The following is an 18889-nucleotide window of genomic DNA, read 5'->3' as shown; positions in this document are numbered from 1 at the left end:
AATAAATTTTACAGAAAAAAATACAATTCATACAAAACAGATCTATTTAAACATTAATTTTAATAATCACGTTGTTTCTCAGTGTAACCCTAACTTTATTACTGTTTTGAACGACTTCCTCATTGCTTTTCTTAGTGCACTAAGTAGTTTAACTGTCATTCTCCCTCCGAAAATTCTGTCCTATGAACATCAAAGGTACCGACAAAGCTTTCGCTTCTTGTTGGGTAGTATATTCTGTGATGAAACAAAAAAAAAATCAAAATACATTCTGATGTTTATCTTCATAACCCTCTTTCCAATATTATGTATCAACCGCATCGGTGGTTCAGTGGTAGAATGCTCGCCTGCCACGCGGGCGGCCCGGGTTCGATTCCCGGCCGATGCAAATTATTTTTTATTATTTTTTAAATTTTTTGTATTTATTAAATGTTATAAAAAGACATCAGAAAATTTTATTTTCTAAATTATAATAAATTTTGCTTTTACTATATTAATCTTCTTCCAATCTAACATACAATAAAGGTAATAGTTATTTTATAAAATTAAAGTTTGCCACTTTTGGAACAAAACGATATGAAAGTGAAATGTGTAAGAAAACAAATAAAAATTAAAACCACATAATAATTAAAAAAAGTGGTCGAAATAGTTAAAAATAGTAATTGATAAGTCCCAGATAATTGTTTTTTAAACATAGATATATGTTTGAACCCAACTAGTGAACACAACAAATGTTTTATATAACTGATTCCTTAAAATTACCTGAAAAAGTTAAAACGAATAAATATTTGCTTAAATAGGTTTAGTTTTAGGGCATTCATTTCAATGTAAAGCCCACGCAATAAAACAGTAATATAAAAATATACATTTATTTATTTATGTTAAAAAGAATTCCATTTCAACTTATAAATAGGAAAATATTCAGAATAGAAGACTTCAAAATGTTTATTAATAATTATCTTTTACAAATCGATTAAGTATTTTATGTGGAATTCATGACTCATTTTATAATATAATATCTGTAAGTAAAAATGTTTGACACCAAAGGTATATTATTCAGAATATATATGAAACAAGATTTAAAAACATACAAAAAAATACGAGAAATGTACAAATATAGTCAAATATTTACCCTACAAGAGATCTCAAAAGACAGTCACGTGGATAAAGTTATTGTCACACTTTTTACAGATTTAAAACCAGATTATCATTCTCCTTTCTGTCTAAATGTTTATGTTCCAGTCAGGTTGAACAATAAGAAGGTCACGTGGTCGATAAACCCGTCCCATTAGAGATGCAGGAACTGCTTTGCGTCATTTTTCTCTATCGCACTGAGGGAACGCCACTGTATAAAAGTACTCAGTCTACATTTTATTATATCTTTATGTTGTTGGAAAAATTAGTTTTTTAATTATCTCAGAAACCGCTCACTAGCAAAATTGGACTGTAAGTCTATATTGGTCTCTAACTGAGGTATTTCATTTGACAGATACTACGATCTTGAATGACGATTATATTTACATTGCTAGCCTTATACGTAGTATAACTAGTGCAAAGTCAATGAATTAGGATGATAAAATAATACCTTAAAATACGTGATCGATTTGTACAAAGAAAATGTAAAATTATTGTGAGAATCTGTTAAATATTTTAAGATTAAGTTACCTATATAACAATAAAACCTTATGATCAAACAGTACCAAGAATAATTGTTTTAAATATAAAAGGTCGCTGTAAAATATATTTGGTAACTTCAAAAATGGAAATTACTAAAACAGTATTTATTAACAAAAATACTAGATTTGCTTTTTACTAAATACACAGTTATGACACATATCATTAAAATATAAGTTTTATTATTGCTATTTATATAGGCTGTATCAAAAATTTCGTATTATTTATTTGGGTTTAGTTTTAAATAAAACGATTCCATAACCATCTTGAGTTTGCCTAGTTAAGTTCGTCCTGATTTACAGAACATACACATTTTCCCGTAGTAGTTAATTTAAAAACAATTACTTTCGAACACTTGTTCTAGAGCAAACGTCAATTATGGTGAGGTGTGCGAAATTATGTATTGTTCCATCGTACCATAATGGACTACATTATGATTTACTTGCACCATTTCTAATTCATTATGGTAGGATTATGGTAATAAACATTTAATAAAGTTATTAAAAACTATACAATTTTGGAACATTCCAAGGACGGTTTTAGAAACAGCCAAACCAAATAAAGCTTTAATTAAAAAACATTGGTACTCTGTTTGTAAGAACATTTTAAGTATATCCGTTACACCGTAATTTCAATATATGAAACATACATTACCTATCACTTTTTTAGGCACTGTTATTAAAAATTATCATTGGACAACATTTTAATCTTCCAGTCTCCTTTAATAACAAATAACATCTAACAGGACAAGTTCATTGCTTATATTAATTAAGCAATAAGACAGATAATCGTTACACTACATTAATTGATTGATTAGGCATAATTTAAACAGTCATTTTGCTTTTTTCGCATAATCTTAAAACAATTTGGCATTTTGTTTTAAATCATGTAGAGGAAATATTATTTTGAGGATGTATTAACAATAACGAAATAAACAACCCTATACATAAAATAAACACATCAAAAATGCCTAAGGAACACTACTATTATTAGTTTTTTTTTGTTCAAAAAATCACTTTTTTTGTAAATATATATATCATTCATAAACTTGCTCAACAGTTTCTATAGATCAACATATGCCATGGAAATTGATCAGTCAATTGCACTGTTTTATTAAAGTAAAAGAGATTGAAACTGCAAGTCGTTAGTTTCGTCAGTTATAGTAAATACAAAGTACTTAAAATATTTTAAAGATACTACTTCAAGTAGTACGTGCTGTGAATATGATTGAGGATAGTTTTCGCAAGCTGAAGTATTAATGTGACCACACTGTGCAGAAGGTTTTGCACAGTTTGGTCATACATATTATTGATGTTCCTTGAAGGTTCCCATGTTACGTTGTAGAACTCGTGGTTTTGTCCCTATCGTGATTCAAAGAAAGTGAGAGTCTGAAGTGAACCTGGCCGATAAGAGAAACTCGGATATGCACAGGATTTTCATCCATAAAGTGGTCCACAAATTATAATGTAGGCTGGCATAATTTCTCACCATCAAAGTGTTCTTCCTTTTTTTTTCTGCGGTAGTTCCTGATTTAACATGTTGGATACAAGGCCACATACTACGGTTACAGTAAGAATTTGTTTGGTATTGAGAGTATTACCCTTTTGTGATGGCCAGTATAGTTGCCATACCTTAATCCCATCGAGTATGTATGGTATAGGCTCCAGAGCCGTATCGCCCCATCTCAACATCGAAATTGTTTTTAATATCTGTGTTAAAGAAATTATTTATATAGAAGTCAAATATGCCTAATCACTCAATTTATACTTGTACAAATAAAATAAGTTTTTTGTTAAATTCATAATTAAGGCGGTGAAAGCAGAAACAAATTTAAGTCACATTATCAAGCAGTGTAAGCTTATAAAAATCTTACGGATCGTGCTACCCGAATATGTGAACTTGAATATGAGGGTGAAGAATTGAAACATCCCAAAAATGTTGGAATAGAACAATTATGATCCAAGAAATATCAAGCGATCATACGCCTAAAAAAGTGAAACCGCAATATCGACCAACGATGAGATTAAATATGGCAAAATAAATAAAATCGGTCAAAGATCTACGACAACCGTTACACATTTCAGGAATTTGCAGCATTCTTTGTAGTTATGGTTTAGTGTATATTGGGACACCAAAATAGTGTAAATAATGTACACAAGAGGAAAAATGGCTGGCTCACAGCGAAAAATCAGATGTTGCGGAACACAGCATCACACAAAGAACCATTTAATTTTATTCAGAGATCTGATTAATTTTAATCGTAAAGGACATAATCTTCAATTAAACGGGATGTGGCACTCAACACGCAAAATGAAAATTTCAGTACCGATATGGACCAATCGACATATGTCCCAATTGGAGACGAAGCGTTAAGAATAAATAATTTCAGACCATGGTTTATACCACCTCGATAAAAATGTACTTTTAAGTTATATTGTTCCTTAGATAAGGTTAGACATGTAATCTCTATATTCCATTATATTAAAGGAAAAGTGACCATGAGTTTGTCTCATGGACGGCAATAGAAATATGTTTAGCAATAGGGAACTTAGGGAATAGATAATCCATTTTTTGAAAATACAAAATCAAAAGTTAATTAGAAAGTTCAAATACGTCATATTTTAAAGTCACAATTTTGTACACGTAGAGTTTAATATTAGTTTAAAGTCAAACTACTACGAGTATACTCCGTTTGAAGCACAGTTTTTATCACACACCTGATAATCCCCAACGGAATGTCATAAACCAGTGGCGAAAAATTTCCAAATTTATTTGAAATTTCAATTGATATTTTCGAAGATTATTTATAATTTGGTCAAATTATACATTTCATATCGGTCAATTCTGTCGTAGTTATGGGAAATGCCAGTTAACATTCAAAATTAAAGGAACCATTACCTAACAGGAACTGGAAAAAGAGAAAGCTCTTAGATTGGTTAATAAGCAAAGAAAAAAGGCAAAAGGAATAGTTTAAAAAAGCTTTTACTATTATGTAAATTATATTTCGAGAATACCAAACCGGTTTTGGACAATGAAGATCTATAATTGACCAGCTATTGACAGTGAAACAAATTCTAAACAAATCGTGGGAATACGATATTAACACCCACAACATATTCATATATTTTAAACAGGCCTATGACCTTAATTAATAGAAGTTATATCAAATATTGCACAGCTTTAACACTCCTCAAGAATACAGCCGATTGGTAAATGCAACAATCCACTCGAGAATGGCAATTTTCAGAATACAAAATAAGCTCACTGAAAATTTTAAATAGTCAAAGGATTAATACAAGGAGACGGGTTGGCACCGACAGTGTTCAACCAGTCTCTCGAATATGTGATTAGTCAGTTGAATATAGGAAGAGCTAATCTCCTAAAAAAATAAATTAATACAGATTGCCGACTGTGCTGATAACATCAGCAGTATGTCTCGCAGAACGAAAGATGCATCAGAAATATATTCACAGTTAAAAACAGGACAAAAGAGACCGGAATTGAAATAATTATTCGAAATAAAAAAAAATCTGGGTCTACAAAACTATTATTAGACCAATAGTATCTTATGGATGCAAGATATTGGTGACGACAGAAAATACAAAAAAATGCTGGAAGTCTTCGAAAGAAAAATCATAAGAAGGATATTTGGACCTATTAACGAAAACGGAGTATGGAGATCCAAATATAACCATGAACTCTAGCAACTGTTCAAAGAGGTACCGATCGCAGAAAGACTTCGATGGGCTGGTTATGTAGTAAGAATAGAGGCAGATAGACTTCCGAAAAGAGCGTTAGATAGTAAAATGCAGGGTGCAAGATCAAAAGGAAGGCCACGGAAAAGGTGGGCCCGCTGTAACATGAAGTTACAGCAGACGCGCAAAATTTGCTAGACATGAGAACTTGGTGAAGAGCGGCAATGTTGAAGGCATAGTTTGAAGAAGGCTTGATTTGGGCTGTAGTGCCATTGGAGAGAGAAATTTTATTTCACCAAAAGTATCCTGTGTATGAACTAGCAAAAGAACGTGGAGTTATGGTGTTGCGATTACCACTTTATCATCGCGAATTTAACTCCATAGAACTAATGATAAGCCCAAATGTATAAATCAGTATCAAAAATTTCATCTGACAATTGGCAAAAAGCTGTTAGACATTCAATAATTTGGAAAAAAAAATCTTTTAAACTCGATATGAAAATAGAAGAAACGATAGAGTCAATTATAATTCCTTAGCAAAATAACGAATGCAGTGATGATGATTCTATCTAATCCGAAGAGCGACATATTTATTTAGGTATGTTGCATGCATAGATTTTGCATGTTCGAAGGTGGGCCTCAGAATGAACTTGACCAAAACTAAGTTTTGGCAAATATGGTCCCCAATAACCATTTAACTATTCAAGACAAAGTGGTAGAACTGGTGGAGAAATATACGTATTTGGGTGATGAAATGAGAATCAGCAGAGATAACCAAACCTGCGAAGTCCAAAGACGAATTACTTTACCGTGGGCAGCCTTTGGAAAACTGCAAGACACTTAGGACCAATATACCAATAAGCCTCAAAAGAAAAGTATTTGACCAATGCGTATTACCGGTCATGACCTATGGGGCAGAAACTATGATTCTAACCAAGATTACGGCTTCGAAATTGAGAGTGACACAGAGATGAATGGAACGGTCTATCCTGCTAGGGACGTTGCGGGACCGAATAAGAAACGAAGATCTGCGAACAAGGACGAGTGTTGCTGATGTTGTGGAACACATAGCGGAACTGAAATAGAACTGGGCAGGCCATGTAGCGAGAATGCACGACTCACGATGGACGAGCAAAATTACAAATTGGAGGCCAAGAGCAGACAAACGTAGTAGACGAAGACCACCTACACGTTGGGCTGACATCAGGCGTATGTATCACCAAAAATTGGCAACAAAGAGCACAAAATCGTGACGAATGGAGGAGTTTAAGGGAGGCTTATGTCCAGCAGTGGACGTGATAAATGAAGGCTGGATAATGATGATGATGGAATAAATGTATGTGCTAATTGAATTTTTTTTTTACTTTTCTAGAGTAAGGTAAACCCATCTTCTCCGCCACTGTCCACTGCCAACAGTTCTGTATATTACCTTTGTAATCTTCTGCTATAAAAACTGCGCTATCATGGATTTCCAAATTAAGTATGTCAAACTAATACTTAAGGTCAAATAATGTTCTTTATTTCAATAAACTGAACATATTAAAGTATCCTAAAGTATATCCTAAAAGAGCGAAAAATGTACAATCTTGTAATTAAAATAAATAAAGTTAAAACGAGATTCATTAAAGTTATAATCCAAAATCTTCCTGCATTGGAATCTGATAAAAGGGTAAAATAAATTTATACTCAATTAATTTCAATTAACTCAAAAAATGATTTATATTTATCACTATAAATATTGATATACTTATTTCATTTTTATATGAGTATTCACTTTTCATTCTATTTACAATTAATATCATGTCCATTCTAATCGTATTCTACAAAATATGATTTTATAGAATACTTAATTTTCGAAGTATTAGGTTATAGACACCTAATGCATGGTTTGTTGTATTATTGTTGTCACAAGTTTTTAATTTTTCGTACTGTGGCACTATATAGGAGTGACGTCATAACATGGACTTCAAACGGATAAAAAAATTTCCAGATTTAAATATAAAACGCAGTACCCGTTTATAAATAATCTATATCATAAAAGAGAAAAAAATATATAACTGTTCGGGATTGTTAAACTTGGTTAATTTAAAATAATGAAGTTACTGGATTTTACAAGGTATTATTAAAGATAAGATATATAGAAATACAGAAAATGGAGTTTTCACCATTTCGCACAAGATCTTAGCAGTTGTCCCTAGTAGAAACACTGTATAACTAACTTTTTAAAACGACTTTTATAGCATTTTTGGATGTATAGTACTACCTACCATTTATCAAGGAAAAACAAATAAAAATGAGTAGAACAACAATTTAAGAATGTCATGAAACACATTATATCAAATTCCATCTTAAATTTACCAATGTAAATTACATTATGTTCATATCACAAGTATAAACATTATATTATACATAGATATACTGGATATACAGTGTTTTTAGTAAGTTTAAAGATTTACGGTGATTTACTGTGGAATCACAGTATTTAAATTCGTCAAGACCGTTGATAACATCAAAACATTTTTTAGTTGTTTGTAACTTAATTGTGTTAAGCGAAGTTAAGACTTGTCGTTTATAAATTTCTTCTTCTTCGTGTGCCCCGTCCTCGGAGGTTGGCGACAACACCGAATTTCTGCCAGTGTGCCAACTATTTTTACTAAAAACATTCAGTTGTACCAGTGATTCGTTTATCAATAAATGATCATATTGTGCACGTTCCTCTCCCTTATCGAGAACAAGGAATTTTAAATAATTCTCTGGTTAGAAAATAATTGTTTGTAAACAAAAATAATTGATGAAAAAAACACGAGATGTATTTGACTTCCAAGATTGATTGTCTGTTTTAAGACAATTACAAATTTCAATGAAAAAAAAAAACGGCAACCTCGAAAGGGAGATGAAAATGATCCTTTGGCAACATTTTCAATAAATCCCATAGTAGAAGCTAATTTTTCACGAGATTCTAGAAAATTTAAATTAAAAATCAACTTCAAAGATGAACACTATCAGGACCTTGAACTCCTGCAAGCAAGGTTCACGGCGTTACATTTTTCGCAGAAGACCTACCTACAGGTATTAGTAAAAGTAAAAAAAAAATGAAATAATAAAAGAACTTAATACTTTAATGACTGACAACAGAAGATCGTTTTGGCTTAATCTCTGTTTTAGAGAAAAAAATGAAGAAGCAGTAATTGAAGCAATTGCATGTCTTACACAATGACCATTAATATGCTCCAATGTTTTATTTACTTTTTTTTACAATTTATTTGTTAAATGAACGTGAATAAAGTATAATTTGTAGTATATAATGTGTTTAAAAATTGGGATTTTATTTTATATTCATACATTTCCCAAATAAACACACGGTATGTGTTCAACACCTAGTCAGAAAATAAAATGCAGATACAGTACGTTAAATTTTAAATTAGATATACACGTTGCCCCGTCGCCAATAATTTGTCATTATACAGTGGTTGTTTAAAGCAATAAGAGCGTAGATTTCAAATTTATTTTTGTAAACAACATATCTGTCTATACGCCCGCAGAAAAGGTTCAAATAATAAAATGGTTTTATGGTGATAATTCTGGACAATAGTGTGTAGATTTATTTTCTGTGTTTTTTAAGGAGAGACCAATTCCTTACGTACAGTCAGTTCATAATATTGTTAAACATTTTGAGAGTTGTTATTCCCTCAAAAATTGCAGAAAATGTCATGCTCAAGAAGTGTCACCAGAAAAAGTAGAAGAAAGAGAATACCGGAATACACAAATTTGTGAAGAATCGACGCAGATTCAACGCGTTTAAGTAGAAGCGTTGCTAGAGAGTTAGATGTTAGCAATGTTACTGTAACGAAAGTATGAAAAAAGCACGGTTACAAGAATTTAAAATATTCGAAAACACAGCAGCTTTATTCAGACAACTACTTTCGAATAATGGAGTTTTGTGAAACTTTAATAACGAAGGCTAATGAATAACTCAATTTTCATAAAAATATTTTATTTACTGACGTATCTTCTGTTTCGTTAGTAGGGAGACACAATCCTTGTCAATCCCTATCAATCACCACAGAAGTGTTGTTTACCGAACTCAAAGTCCTCAAAAAGTTAACGTCTGGACTGGCATTTTAGAAGACCACATAATAGGTCCATTTTTTATCGAGGACAACTTGTATAGTAGAGTATACCTCGATTTGTTACAGAATCATGTTTTTCCCGCTATTCTCAATCTTCCTGATGTAAATCTGGAGAATGTTTGATTCCATCAAGACGGCTGTTCAGTTCACAACGCTCGAATAATTATTGAGTTATTAATCAATACTTTCCCGAATCGAGTTATCAGTGGAACAGGCGATATTAAGTGGCCTGCGCGATTTCCAGATCTTACACTCATGGACTTCTTTTTTTGGGGAAATTTAAGAAGCATCATCTACGATCATCCTGAGGCTAGAGACCAAAATTTGGATGAATTAAGAAGCCGAATAAGAGAAGTCTCCAATTCTATTACAGCAGAAACTCTTACAGCTGTCCGCAGAATTTTTTATGACAGATTGGGATACTGTTCAGCCGTAGAATGTCATATATTTGAATAATTTTTGTAGGGTATAAAGAATTATTTCTAATTTTTAATTCAACCACAAAAAATTGTTCACATTATTAAAAACCAATACAAATGCACTGCCTTATAATGGTCAGTGTATTTTATCGAGTTTATATTATAAGAAATGAACCGGGTATACGTAAGCAAAAGAAAAATCGACGGACGTAGATGCATATCCCTTGCGTTGTTATGTCACTCAAATGGTTTTGTTTTCTCGTTTTCTGTCTAGGAGTTTAAGGCTAAGGTGTCGGAGGGATTCGGATAATTACAATTATTTCGTACTAGGTAATGTTGCCGATTTTAGCGCTTTATGTAGTTTGCAGTATCTAATCCAAAACTTAACGTACTATATAAACTAAAAAACCAGAGAATTTATTTTATTTCAAACGTTTATTTCAAACAAAATGGAAATTTGAAAAGTTTAGTCCTTTACGTTTTCTGATCTGGTGAATATTTTTCGAATTGTCGCTTACAGCATTTCTACTTGAGGCAGCCGCTATATTCTAATGGATTTCAAGTGGGAAGTATGCACGCGCCTCTCCCTTATCGGGAACAAGGAATCTCACATAATTCTCTTGTAGAAATAATTGCTTGTGTAAATTGTTTGTTAACCCACTTACTATAAAACACAGTTTACATAATCAAACGTTAGAAAAACATACGTGGAAGACCCTAACTCAGAAATAGGTATAAATTGAACATTTGTGTTCACTCAGGACGAATATATTTAGATCCGTCGAATCAATCAGCTAACTTAATTCAATAGTCTCTATATATTAGAATATAGGTGAAACCGAAATAAAACACTTTCACGCTGGTCCAAATATACCAACAAGCTAGTTTCGACATCACACAAGATAGCACTACCCATGTACCCAGGTTCCTTGTAAATTTTAATCAGCAGATTGTCTTGTCACAACAATTATGTGACTTACAGTACATTTCACCGCCCTCATTAATGATAATATACATTAGTTATGTGGTTAGCCAACGAAAAATTTTTAAAAATGAGCAAATTACTTTAACTTTCGAATATAACAAATTTTCAACAATATATAAAATAAATATTTCAAAATATTTTAATGAAATTTGTATTTAAAATCGTTTCAAATAACAACATCAGTATTATTAAATACAGCAATACCAACAATGTATATATAAAACTTTTTACAATATTAATATATACAATAATCACTATTTCTACATTATATTCGCAGATAAGTTAGCACAGATCCTGTGTTTTGGATAATATTTCAAAGTATTTTATAGAACTTTCGGAGACTTCGAATTATTTAAAAATTCCTCCTTAAAAAAAATAATAACAAAATTATTTTTTGCTTGAAAATAAAGAAAGACTTAACAGTCCTTAACTGTATTTAAAAGTTCAAGTCTCTAGACTATCGAGAAGTTTAAAATCGATTACAAAATTCTACCCGAACAGACCAGGTATCATAAAGTTAATAAAGTCGTATGAATGATAAAATAAAAACAAATAAAACTTTATAAGAACCAAAACACACGATCTGCGCCTAAAAATCATTTTTGGAAACATATACGTTGAATGTATAACAAGTGCATCAACATTTACTGTCCAACATTTAATATCACGATAAAAGTTTATAATCTTAACTATCAATCACATTTTTTATATCTATACAGGCCTATGCTTGACTTCAAGAAGCTGAGGATGATTCTCGACAATGTTCAAGAGTATTCCTTCGATGTAAGTTCTTAGTTGCCGGTTTACTTCTTGTTGCTCTTTCAATGCTTTTTGAACCTAAAGAAACATCAAATGATTAAAAATTCTGATTACATACATGATTGTTGTGTGTTGTTTGAACTGAATACCCAATTTGATCACCTTCGTCGGTTATTTGTTTGTTTAAATTTGATAGCTATTAGAATTTATCTCACCAATGACCCTTATTATGTATAATCTATGTAAAAGAATTTCGTGGTGTAAAACTCAAATTTTAACAAATTTATACACAGAATTTCAAATCTGTATCATATTTAAGTATAACGAGTTGCCTACTTTGATCTAATGATGTAGTAATAATAAATAGAGATATAGAACTCGGCGAAAATAAGTGAAGCTGCCTTTTTAAAGTTTAGAGCGCGTGTTGCCGGCTAGGTGAAATAAATAAGATGGCAAAAAAGGTAAATAATATTTCGGTGCCTAAGTTCTAACAGTGAATATTTCATTTTTCGCAACTTTTGAGGAGATAATTTTAACTGTGGCGCTCTAACCCCAAAAACTTTTCAATTTCAGTTTTTAGATTTTATTTATTAACAATATTACTCTTAAGTTATGAAATGATTAACAAACAAAATAAATATACCATTAAAACATTGAATGAGATATTCAGTACTGTTGTTCAAAAGTTGGAGATAGCTAGAGTTGAGCGATTGAGATATTCGGGGTTTCCATTTGCAGTTGAACTAGATTATGAAACATCAAGTGTTGGCCGTGCATTATAATGCGATATAATTTTTTTAATATTGTTATTAAAAACAGAAAATAATTTTATTTTTAGTTTACAGTGAAATTTAATAAAAAATTCAATTGTTATGGTTTTATAGTGCCTCTCCAAACCCTCTCCTCATTGCCTTTGGAAAAAACGCAACAAAAACGCAAAATTGGTTAGGTACTTTAGTGCTACCTATTAATTAAAATAACATAATGGATCATTAAGTGGGTATTCGTTTTCCTTTTTTTTAGTTTTATTTAAAACAGTAGAGAGGTAACGCAAACAGTTAAAATAAAATAACAAAAACATTAAGTAGGATTCTCTTCTTTTTTATTTTTGTTAAAACACTAAACGATGAAATGAAAATATTTAAATAAAATATTAAAATCATTAAGTGTTTTCTGATATTAATTTTCCTTCTTCTTTTTTCGTTTCATCTCTCTTATGCTTTATGTGTGTCGCTCGGCATAATATCGTACTTGTCTTATTTGGTAGTGAGTTTATTATAATAGAAGAAATTTTATAGAATTATTTGCATTTTTTCTTTTAGACCCGTTTCGAAGTTCTTTAAGTGGAGATCTGTAATCCAAGCTGAACAATATTTTGTCGTTTGTTTCGTATACAAGACGCCTCAGATTCACCACTGTGGGCTCGCCAGGCCGTTTCCCAGGTCTAATCGAGGAATAGATCATTGTTTCTTCTTTTGAATAGTGTTTAAAAAAGCTGTAACCACACTGCTTTACCCTGTACAGCATTGGGGATTTTCTAGCAGTAAAAGCGTCGAGAAGCCATGTTATAAATCGTAAAGTTATAAATTGATAATTTTAATTTGTAGTAGGCCGATGCATTAGTTAAAAGAGGAAGTAGTTGTACTGCCATTAAAGCACAACACAATGTGTGACACTTTCCATCAATTGCATCCGTTTTGTCTTTGTCGTTTTGTAAACATGATGCTTCTTTAAGCTCAATGTATTTTTGATATTGCCAGAAAGTACAAGTATCACATTTACCCTTTTTAGATTGACAGATGTCAATGTTTTTTAGGTCTAAAAATATCGAAAGTGTTTCTTGAAAGTGAACTTATCCTACTTTCATACATTTCAACTTAGTTATACATATCGTATAACTGCCTCCATGACCTTATGTCTTTTTGAAGAAAAGCAACGTTAGCGTCAATATAGAACTTCTTGGTGTATTTTCGACAGTAATAAGATGGTAGAGTAAATACTTATTTAGAGTTTCGTGTCTTTCCTCCAAGCTCGTTGGAATATTTTTGCTTTGATATAATGATGGTTTTTTATTGGTAGGCATGTTGTTATCACGATACTAAGACAGCCAAGTGGCAACTTCAGATGATTTTAATCCAAATGTGCTGAGATACATGTTTTTGCATACGGGTATTTTTTTCATTAACTTTTAAAAAATAAAAATAGCTTGAGGACCTTTTAGAATTATTATCTTTTGCAGTTTTTTGAAATGTTTTCCTTATTTCTACATGTGAACATACATACATTCTTTTGGAGTCCCAAGTCATTTAAGTAAGTATCAAAGTCTATTAATTTAAATTCTACCTACTGCCTTCAATATTATGGAAGGAAGTGAAGAAGGAAAAGAATATTCTTTGAAGATAATGACATAGAAACTGACATAGATCTGCTTCCGGAAGAGTTAAACATTGTGGTGGTAGAAGATATAAATCTAAAATGAGGGTTATATCCTTTTTTTATATTTATTTGGGGAAATTGTTCCCAAACTGAAGTGTTTATATTGTATTCAATGTTTATTTAAACTACAATCCGATCACTCTTATCATTCTGTTGGATAATTTAGAACGTTAGTAAATTTAAAAAATAATGGTGGGTTAGTGATCCCTATTAAATAACACTTTTCAAGTTATAGAAAACATAGAAAAAGTCTTGTTCTTGGTAACTGGTGACTTCAAAAATGTTTCGTATGTGAATGCTAAGATAGTCAATGGCATGGTTCTATATTTAGTAAATAGCCTTTCATCAGGCAATGTTTTCTCTTTATGTACTGAAGTAGTAGACTTCAGTTGTCACAGTACCGAGCTCATTAAGATTGTTAGCCACGAATACCTTAGGGTAAGATTATGTAATGGGAAAACAGAGGATTAAAAAAGTAAATAGAGATAATTCAAAAAGACATAAACATTCAGTCAGTCATTATTCTTGAACTTAGTATCAAAAATGTAAATTGTTTTGTTTACATGATTGTAATATATAACACAAATAATAAATATGCAAATTCAACAATCAACAATTCTTTTTTCATCTTCTTACTAAACTGTGTTGTAAAATAAAAAAGTTGTTTGATGAAATCTTAGAAGCTTGAAATAGTGCTGCCGTGGTATGTCTGTCCAATGACAAAGTTTTTGTCATTGCTGAGTTTTGAATTCAGGTGTCAATCATGAGTATGAAAAGAGAAAGAATAGATGGATGGATGTAGTAATAGTCATTGCTTGTTGATGTAAGGAGAAAATAGAGAAAAAAAGTTCCAAAAAGGCATTCAACCCATCTAGAGCTAAGTATAGTATTAAACCCACGCGATAGGAATCTTTTTGTAATTGTTTTGGGATAAAACGAAAGTTGAATGAAAAATGAAATGAAAGTTCAATTTTTGCTTGCTTACAAGTTCAATTTAATAAAGCAAGTTCCAAACTTCATTATGCCATGATAAAAATCATACATAAAACTAACATAAGCAAGATCTTCCAACATTTTCTTATATTCAGTCCAGTTTAATTTTCAAAAATTCTTGCCTCCTTAATTTTTATCGTCGAAAAATAGCGCCCTCTAGCCGGCTTCAATTTTGTCTTAATAAGAACATTCTTCGAGAGTTCGACGTTAAAGTTATTTAATAGAACTCTGTTAGTCTAAAATCCGCAAGATCACTAAGTTCATAACGTAGTTAATCAAACTAACAGTTGTTCACACATTTAAGAATAGGAGAATACATTGATAGCAGGTTGCCAGTCAAAAAGTGGCCGCAAATATTGTTAATATATAACTAAAAAGACCCTCTCGGGCTACACCACAGAACGTTTTCGGACTAACAAGTCCATCATCAGTGCATTTACCAGGTGACATGAGTCAAGTTACTAAATACGTGGGTAAAAACCCTTAAAATGGTACAAAATTTGTTATTTATTACATCTTTGTTAACAAGTTGGTATGATGTTAAAGTTTTTAACAGATACCCTGCGTGGCAACGTAAGACTCCCAATTTGGGGGTGACTCTGAGACGATGTCTCTGAATGGGCTCTAGATGGGAACTGGTAGATCATAGTAAATCGAATCAAATCGACTGGAATCGGATCAAATCATGTGTATTAAATTAAAAACCATCGCTCTGTGCGTAGACGATAAGAAAGCTATACTTCCCTTCTAGGTCACTCCTGGAGTGACACATCCCTTTTTGTATATCCTATGATTATTTATAAATTTTTTATTCGTTTACTCATGTGGTATTTAATATTCTGTCCATTATTATTATACAGTGTGTAAAAGCCAAATGGAATAAATTTATTATTTAGGTTACTGTACATATTTATAAAAAATTCCGAAACACGTCAAATTTAAATTATAACTTGACATTCTTTAACGTGAAAATGCAACCTCTACCTTCAACCCCCTTAGAATGACAGGTACAACCCAAAATTTTTAAAATAGGAAGTATAGGCTTGTGATATATCGTTTGAAAGGTCTTTTCATTCTATATTCAAAAATGTTGTCGCTTTCAAGTTTATTAAGAATTATTAAGATAAAATAAATTAAAATCATGTGGTTACCGAAATTCGCTACAATACAATCAAAAACTAAAATGTAATGCAAAACGTAATAAAATGTAGAACACGAAAAAGAACTATAAATGTTAATGAAGTAGATGTTCAAAATATTTACCGCGAACGTCTTGGCAACATCCTAATCTCAAATAAAACTGTCTTCTAACATTATTTAACATAACAGGCGTGATCGACCTAATCGCAAGCGTTATTCGTTCTTTTAAGTCATTTAAATCAGAAGGTTTAGTTTTGTACACATGGCTCTTCACATATCCCCATAAAAAGAAATCTAATAATGTAAGATCAGGTGATCGCGCTGGCCATTCAATCGATCCTCGCCTCCCTATCCACCGATTGGGAAATATTGTATCGAGGTACTGCCGAACATTAAGTTGGTAATGTGGTGGTGCTCCATCCTGCTGAAACCATATCGTATTCGCTGGAACTTGAGGGTTTCCTGGATCAGGATATAAATTTGTCAACGTTGGAATGACATCATTTTGAAGTAGTGCCAAATAATTGTTGCCATTCAAGTTGCCCTCAATGAAAAAGGGAGCAATGATATTGTTTCCTACAATTCCTGCCCAAACATTAACCTTTTGAGGGTACTGAGTGTGTTCTTCTCTCATCCAGTGAGGATTTTCCGTGGCCCAGTAGCGGCAATTTTGCCGATTAGCATGACCGTTAAGTGAAAAAGTACACTCTTTAGAAAACATAACGTCTTCTAATTGGATAATATTGTTATCCAACATGTCCATCATTTGCTCACAAAAAAAAGTTCTCCTATCAAAATCGTCTTCCATGAGCTCCTGAGTAGGTATCATCTTATAGGGATGCAATTTATTATCTTTTAATATGTTTACTATCGATGTATGGCTAGCATTGAATGTAGTGGATGCCTGTCTACTCGATGTATGTGGATTTTCCTGAAACTCAAGCAACACATCTAATTTGAGTTCATCACTCAGTGCATTGGCAGCTGCTTTTTTTATCTGCCTTACATGACCAAACTCGCGAAACTGCTTCTCTATTTTACTTATTGTTCCTTGGGATATAGGCAGTAAATTAGGAAATTTCTCATGAAATAGGCGAGTTACTTCCTGTTGTGTTCGGGTGTTATCTCCGTAACCAATCATTTGTAAAACTGTTATTTTATGCATTTCCGTTAATCTAACCATTTTTCAGAATTGAATTGAACGAACTTTTTACTTAAATTAAAATACTGACAACTTAAATAAAACAATTTACTAATGCGTGTTAAAATAACGTTGTCATGGATATTCTTTAAAGTTTTTTAATGGTTACCATCTAAAAACCACATTGTTATGGTTTTTGTTCACTTTCTCATTATCAAGACCTAAACGGGAAATAAGTTTTGAGTATATTTAAGCGAATTTGGATAACCACATGATTTTAATTTATTTTATTTTAAGTAATCTTAATAAACTTGAAAGCGATAACATTTTTGAATGGAGAATGAAAAGACCTTTCAAACGATATATCACAAGCCTATACTTCCTATTTTAAAAATTGGGGGTTGTACCTGTCATTCTAAGGGGGTTGAAGGTAGGGGTTGCATTTTCACGTTAAAGAATGTCAAGTTATAATTTAAATTTGACTGGTTTCGGGATTTTTTATAAATATGTACAGTAACCTAAATAATGAATTTATTCCATTTGGCTTTTACACACTGTATATTATAAATAATAATAAGCTGTATCCATGCTTGATACCTTTTTCGTGATAAATTGGTAACCGTTGTTAAGGGAGAGGACTGTGGATGCAACCATCGTTAATAAATGGTGGAAATAACTTGGGAAGACTTTTTCGGTGGTTAAATCTCTCAGCCTCTTCTCTTTTTAATTTGTTTTATCATGATTTTCATTAATAACTTGATCTCGTCTTCACACCTTGTCAAAACTCTTATATTATCAGTAAATCATAAACGTTTATTTTCATGACAAAGAAGTTTCGCTTTATGTATATCAGCTTTTGTAACCAATTTTACTAGGATACTGAAGAAAATCGAATTAAGAATGGACGATAATGAAAATTAAAATTACCTTATTTGCTACGTCCTTAATAATAAACTCACCTCGTCTTGCGACATAACATCTAATTCAGCTGCCAAACTATTTTCACCTATCGAAAGAATCCTACCGGTTTCTAAACCTGCATGCAATAAACTGGCTTGGAGTTCCTCGTTAACTTCTCTTAACTCTGAATTTTCTGACCGTAAATTCGACATTTCTTCATGCAACTCTTCTAACCTCAACGTTTCGGGAGAAGTGGTAGGAAGAGCCGGGGTTCTAGCTTCCAGTCTTAATCTTTCTATTTCTTTCGACAAGTCTTCTGAGAGTTGTACTTGAGCTTCATATTCACGTTTTAACCTAAAACATTAATATCAGGATATGTATAACACTAGAAGTAGTTCACTAAGTTTTAAAAAAAAGCTTGCTAGTATTTTTTCACCTAGTATGTATGATGAGAGTCACCATAAAAAACAGGTAAAAAAAAATCGTGGATTAATGCCATGGATTAATGCCAACGATAAAATGTTTACCATTACATACTGTGGTGGTGATTGTTAAATCACGCCGTGATCAGTGACCGTGATTTTTAAATAACGGTGACCGTGATATGTTTAACTAACGCA

The 18889-nt window shown here is 31.8% G+C and overlaps 1 protein-coding gene and 1 non-coding gene across 7 annotated transcripts in view; one reads left to right on the top strand and one right to left on the bottom strand.

Moving 5' to 3' along the window:
* The first annotated feature begins 314 nt into the window (after nucleotides 1-314).
* Nucleotides 315-385, top strand: TRNAG-GCC (transfer RNA glycine (anticodon GCC)). The gene has a single exon. It is a non-coding gene; the product is annotated as a tRNA-Gly (tRNA).
* Nucleotides 386-852: 467 nt separating this feature from the next.
* Nucleotides 853-18889, bottom strand: part of nuf (rab11 family-interacting protein nuf) — a 173945-nt gene continuing 155908 nt past the window's right edge. For all 6 annotated transcript variants that reach the window (XM_072540292.1, XM_072540293.1, XM_072540294.1 and 3 more), the window contains 2 exons: nucleotides 18329-18623; nucleotides 853-11737 (listed from right to left, as the gene is read on the bottom strand). In XM_072540292.1, coding sequence (XP_072396393.1) covers nucleotides 11612-11737; nucleotides 18329-18623 — 421 coding nt within the window. In that variant the 3' untranslated portion in view covers nucleotides 853-11611. The remainder of the gene's footprint in view (nucleotides 11738-18328; nucleotides 18624-18889) is intronic.

Source organism: Diabrotica undecimpunctata, chromosome 8 (assembly GCF_040954645.1).
Source record: "Diabrotica undecimpunctata isolate CICGRU chromosome 8, icDiaUnde3, whole genome shotgun sequence".
NCBI lineage: Eukaryota > Metazoa > Arthropoda > Insecta > Coleoptera > Chrysomelidae > Diabrotica > Diabrotica undecimpunctata.
This window is presented reverse-complemented; position numbering and strand designations above follow the sequence as displayed.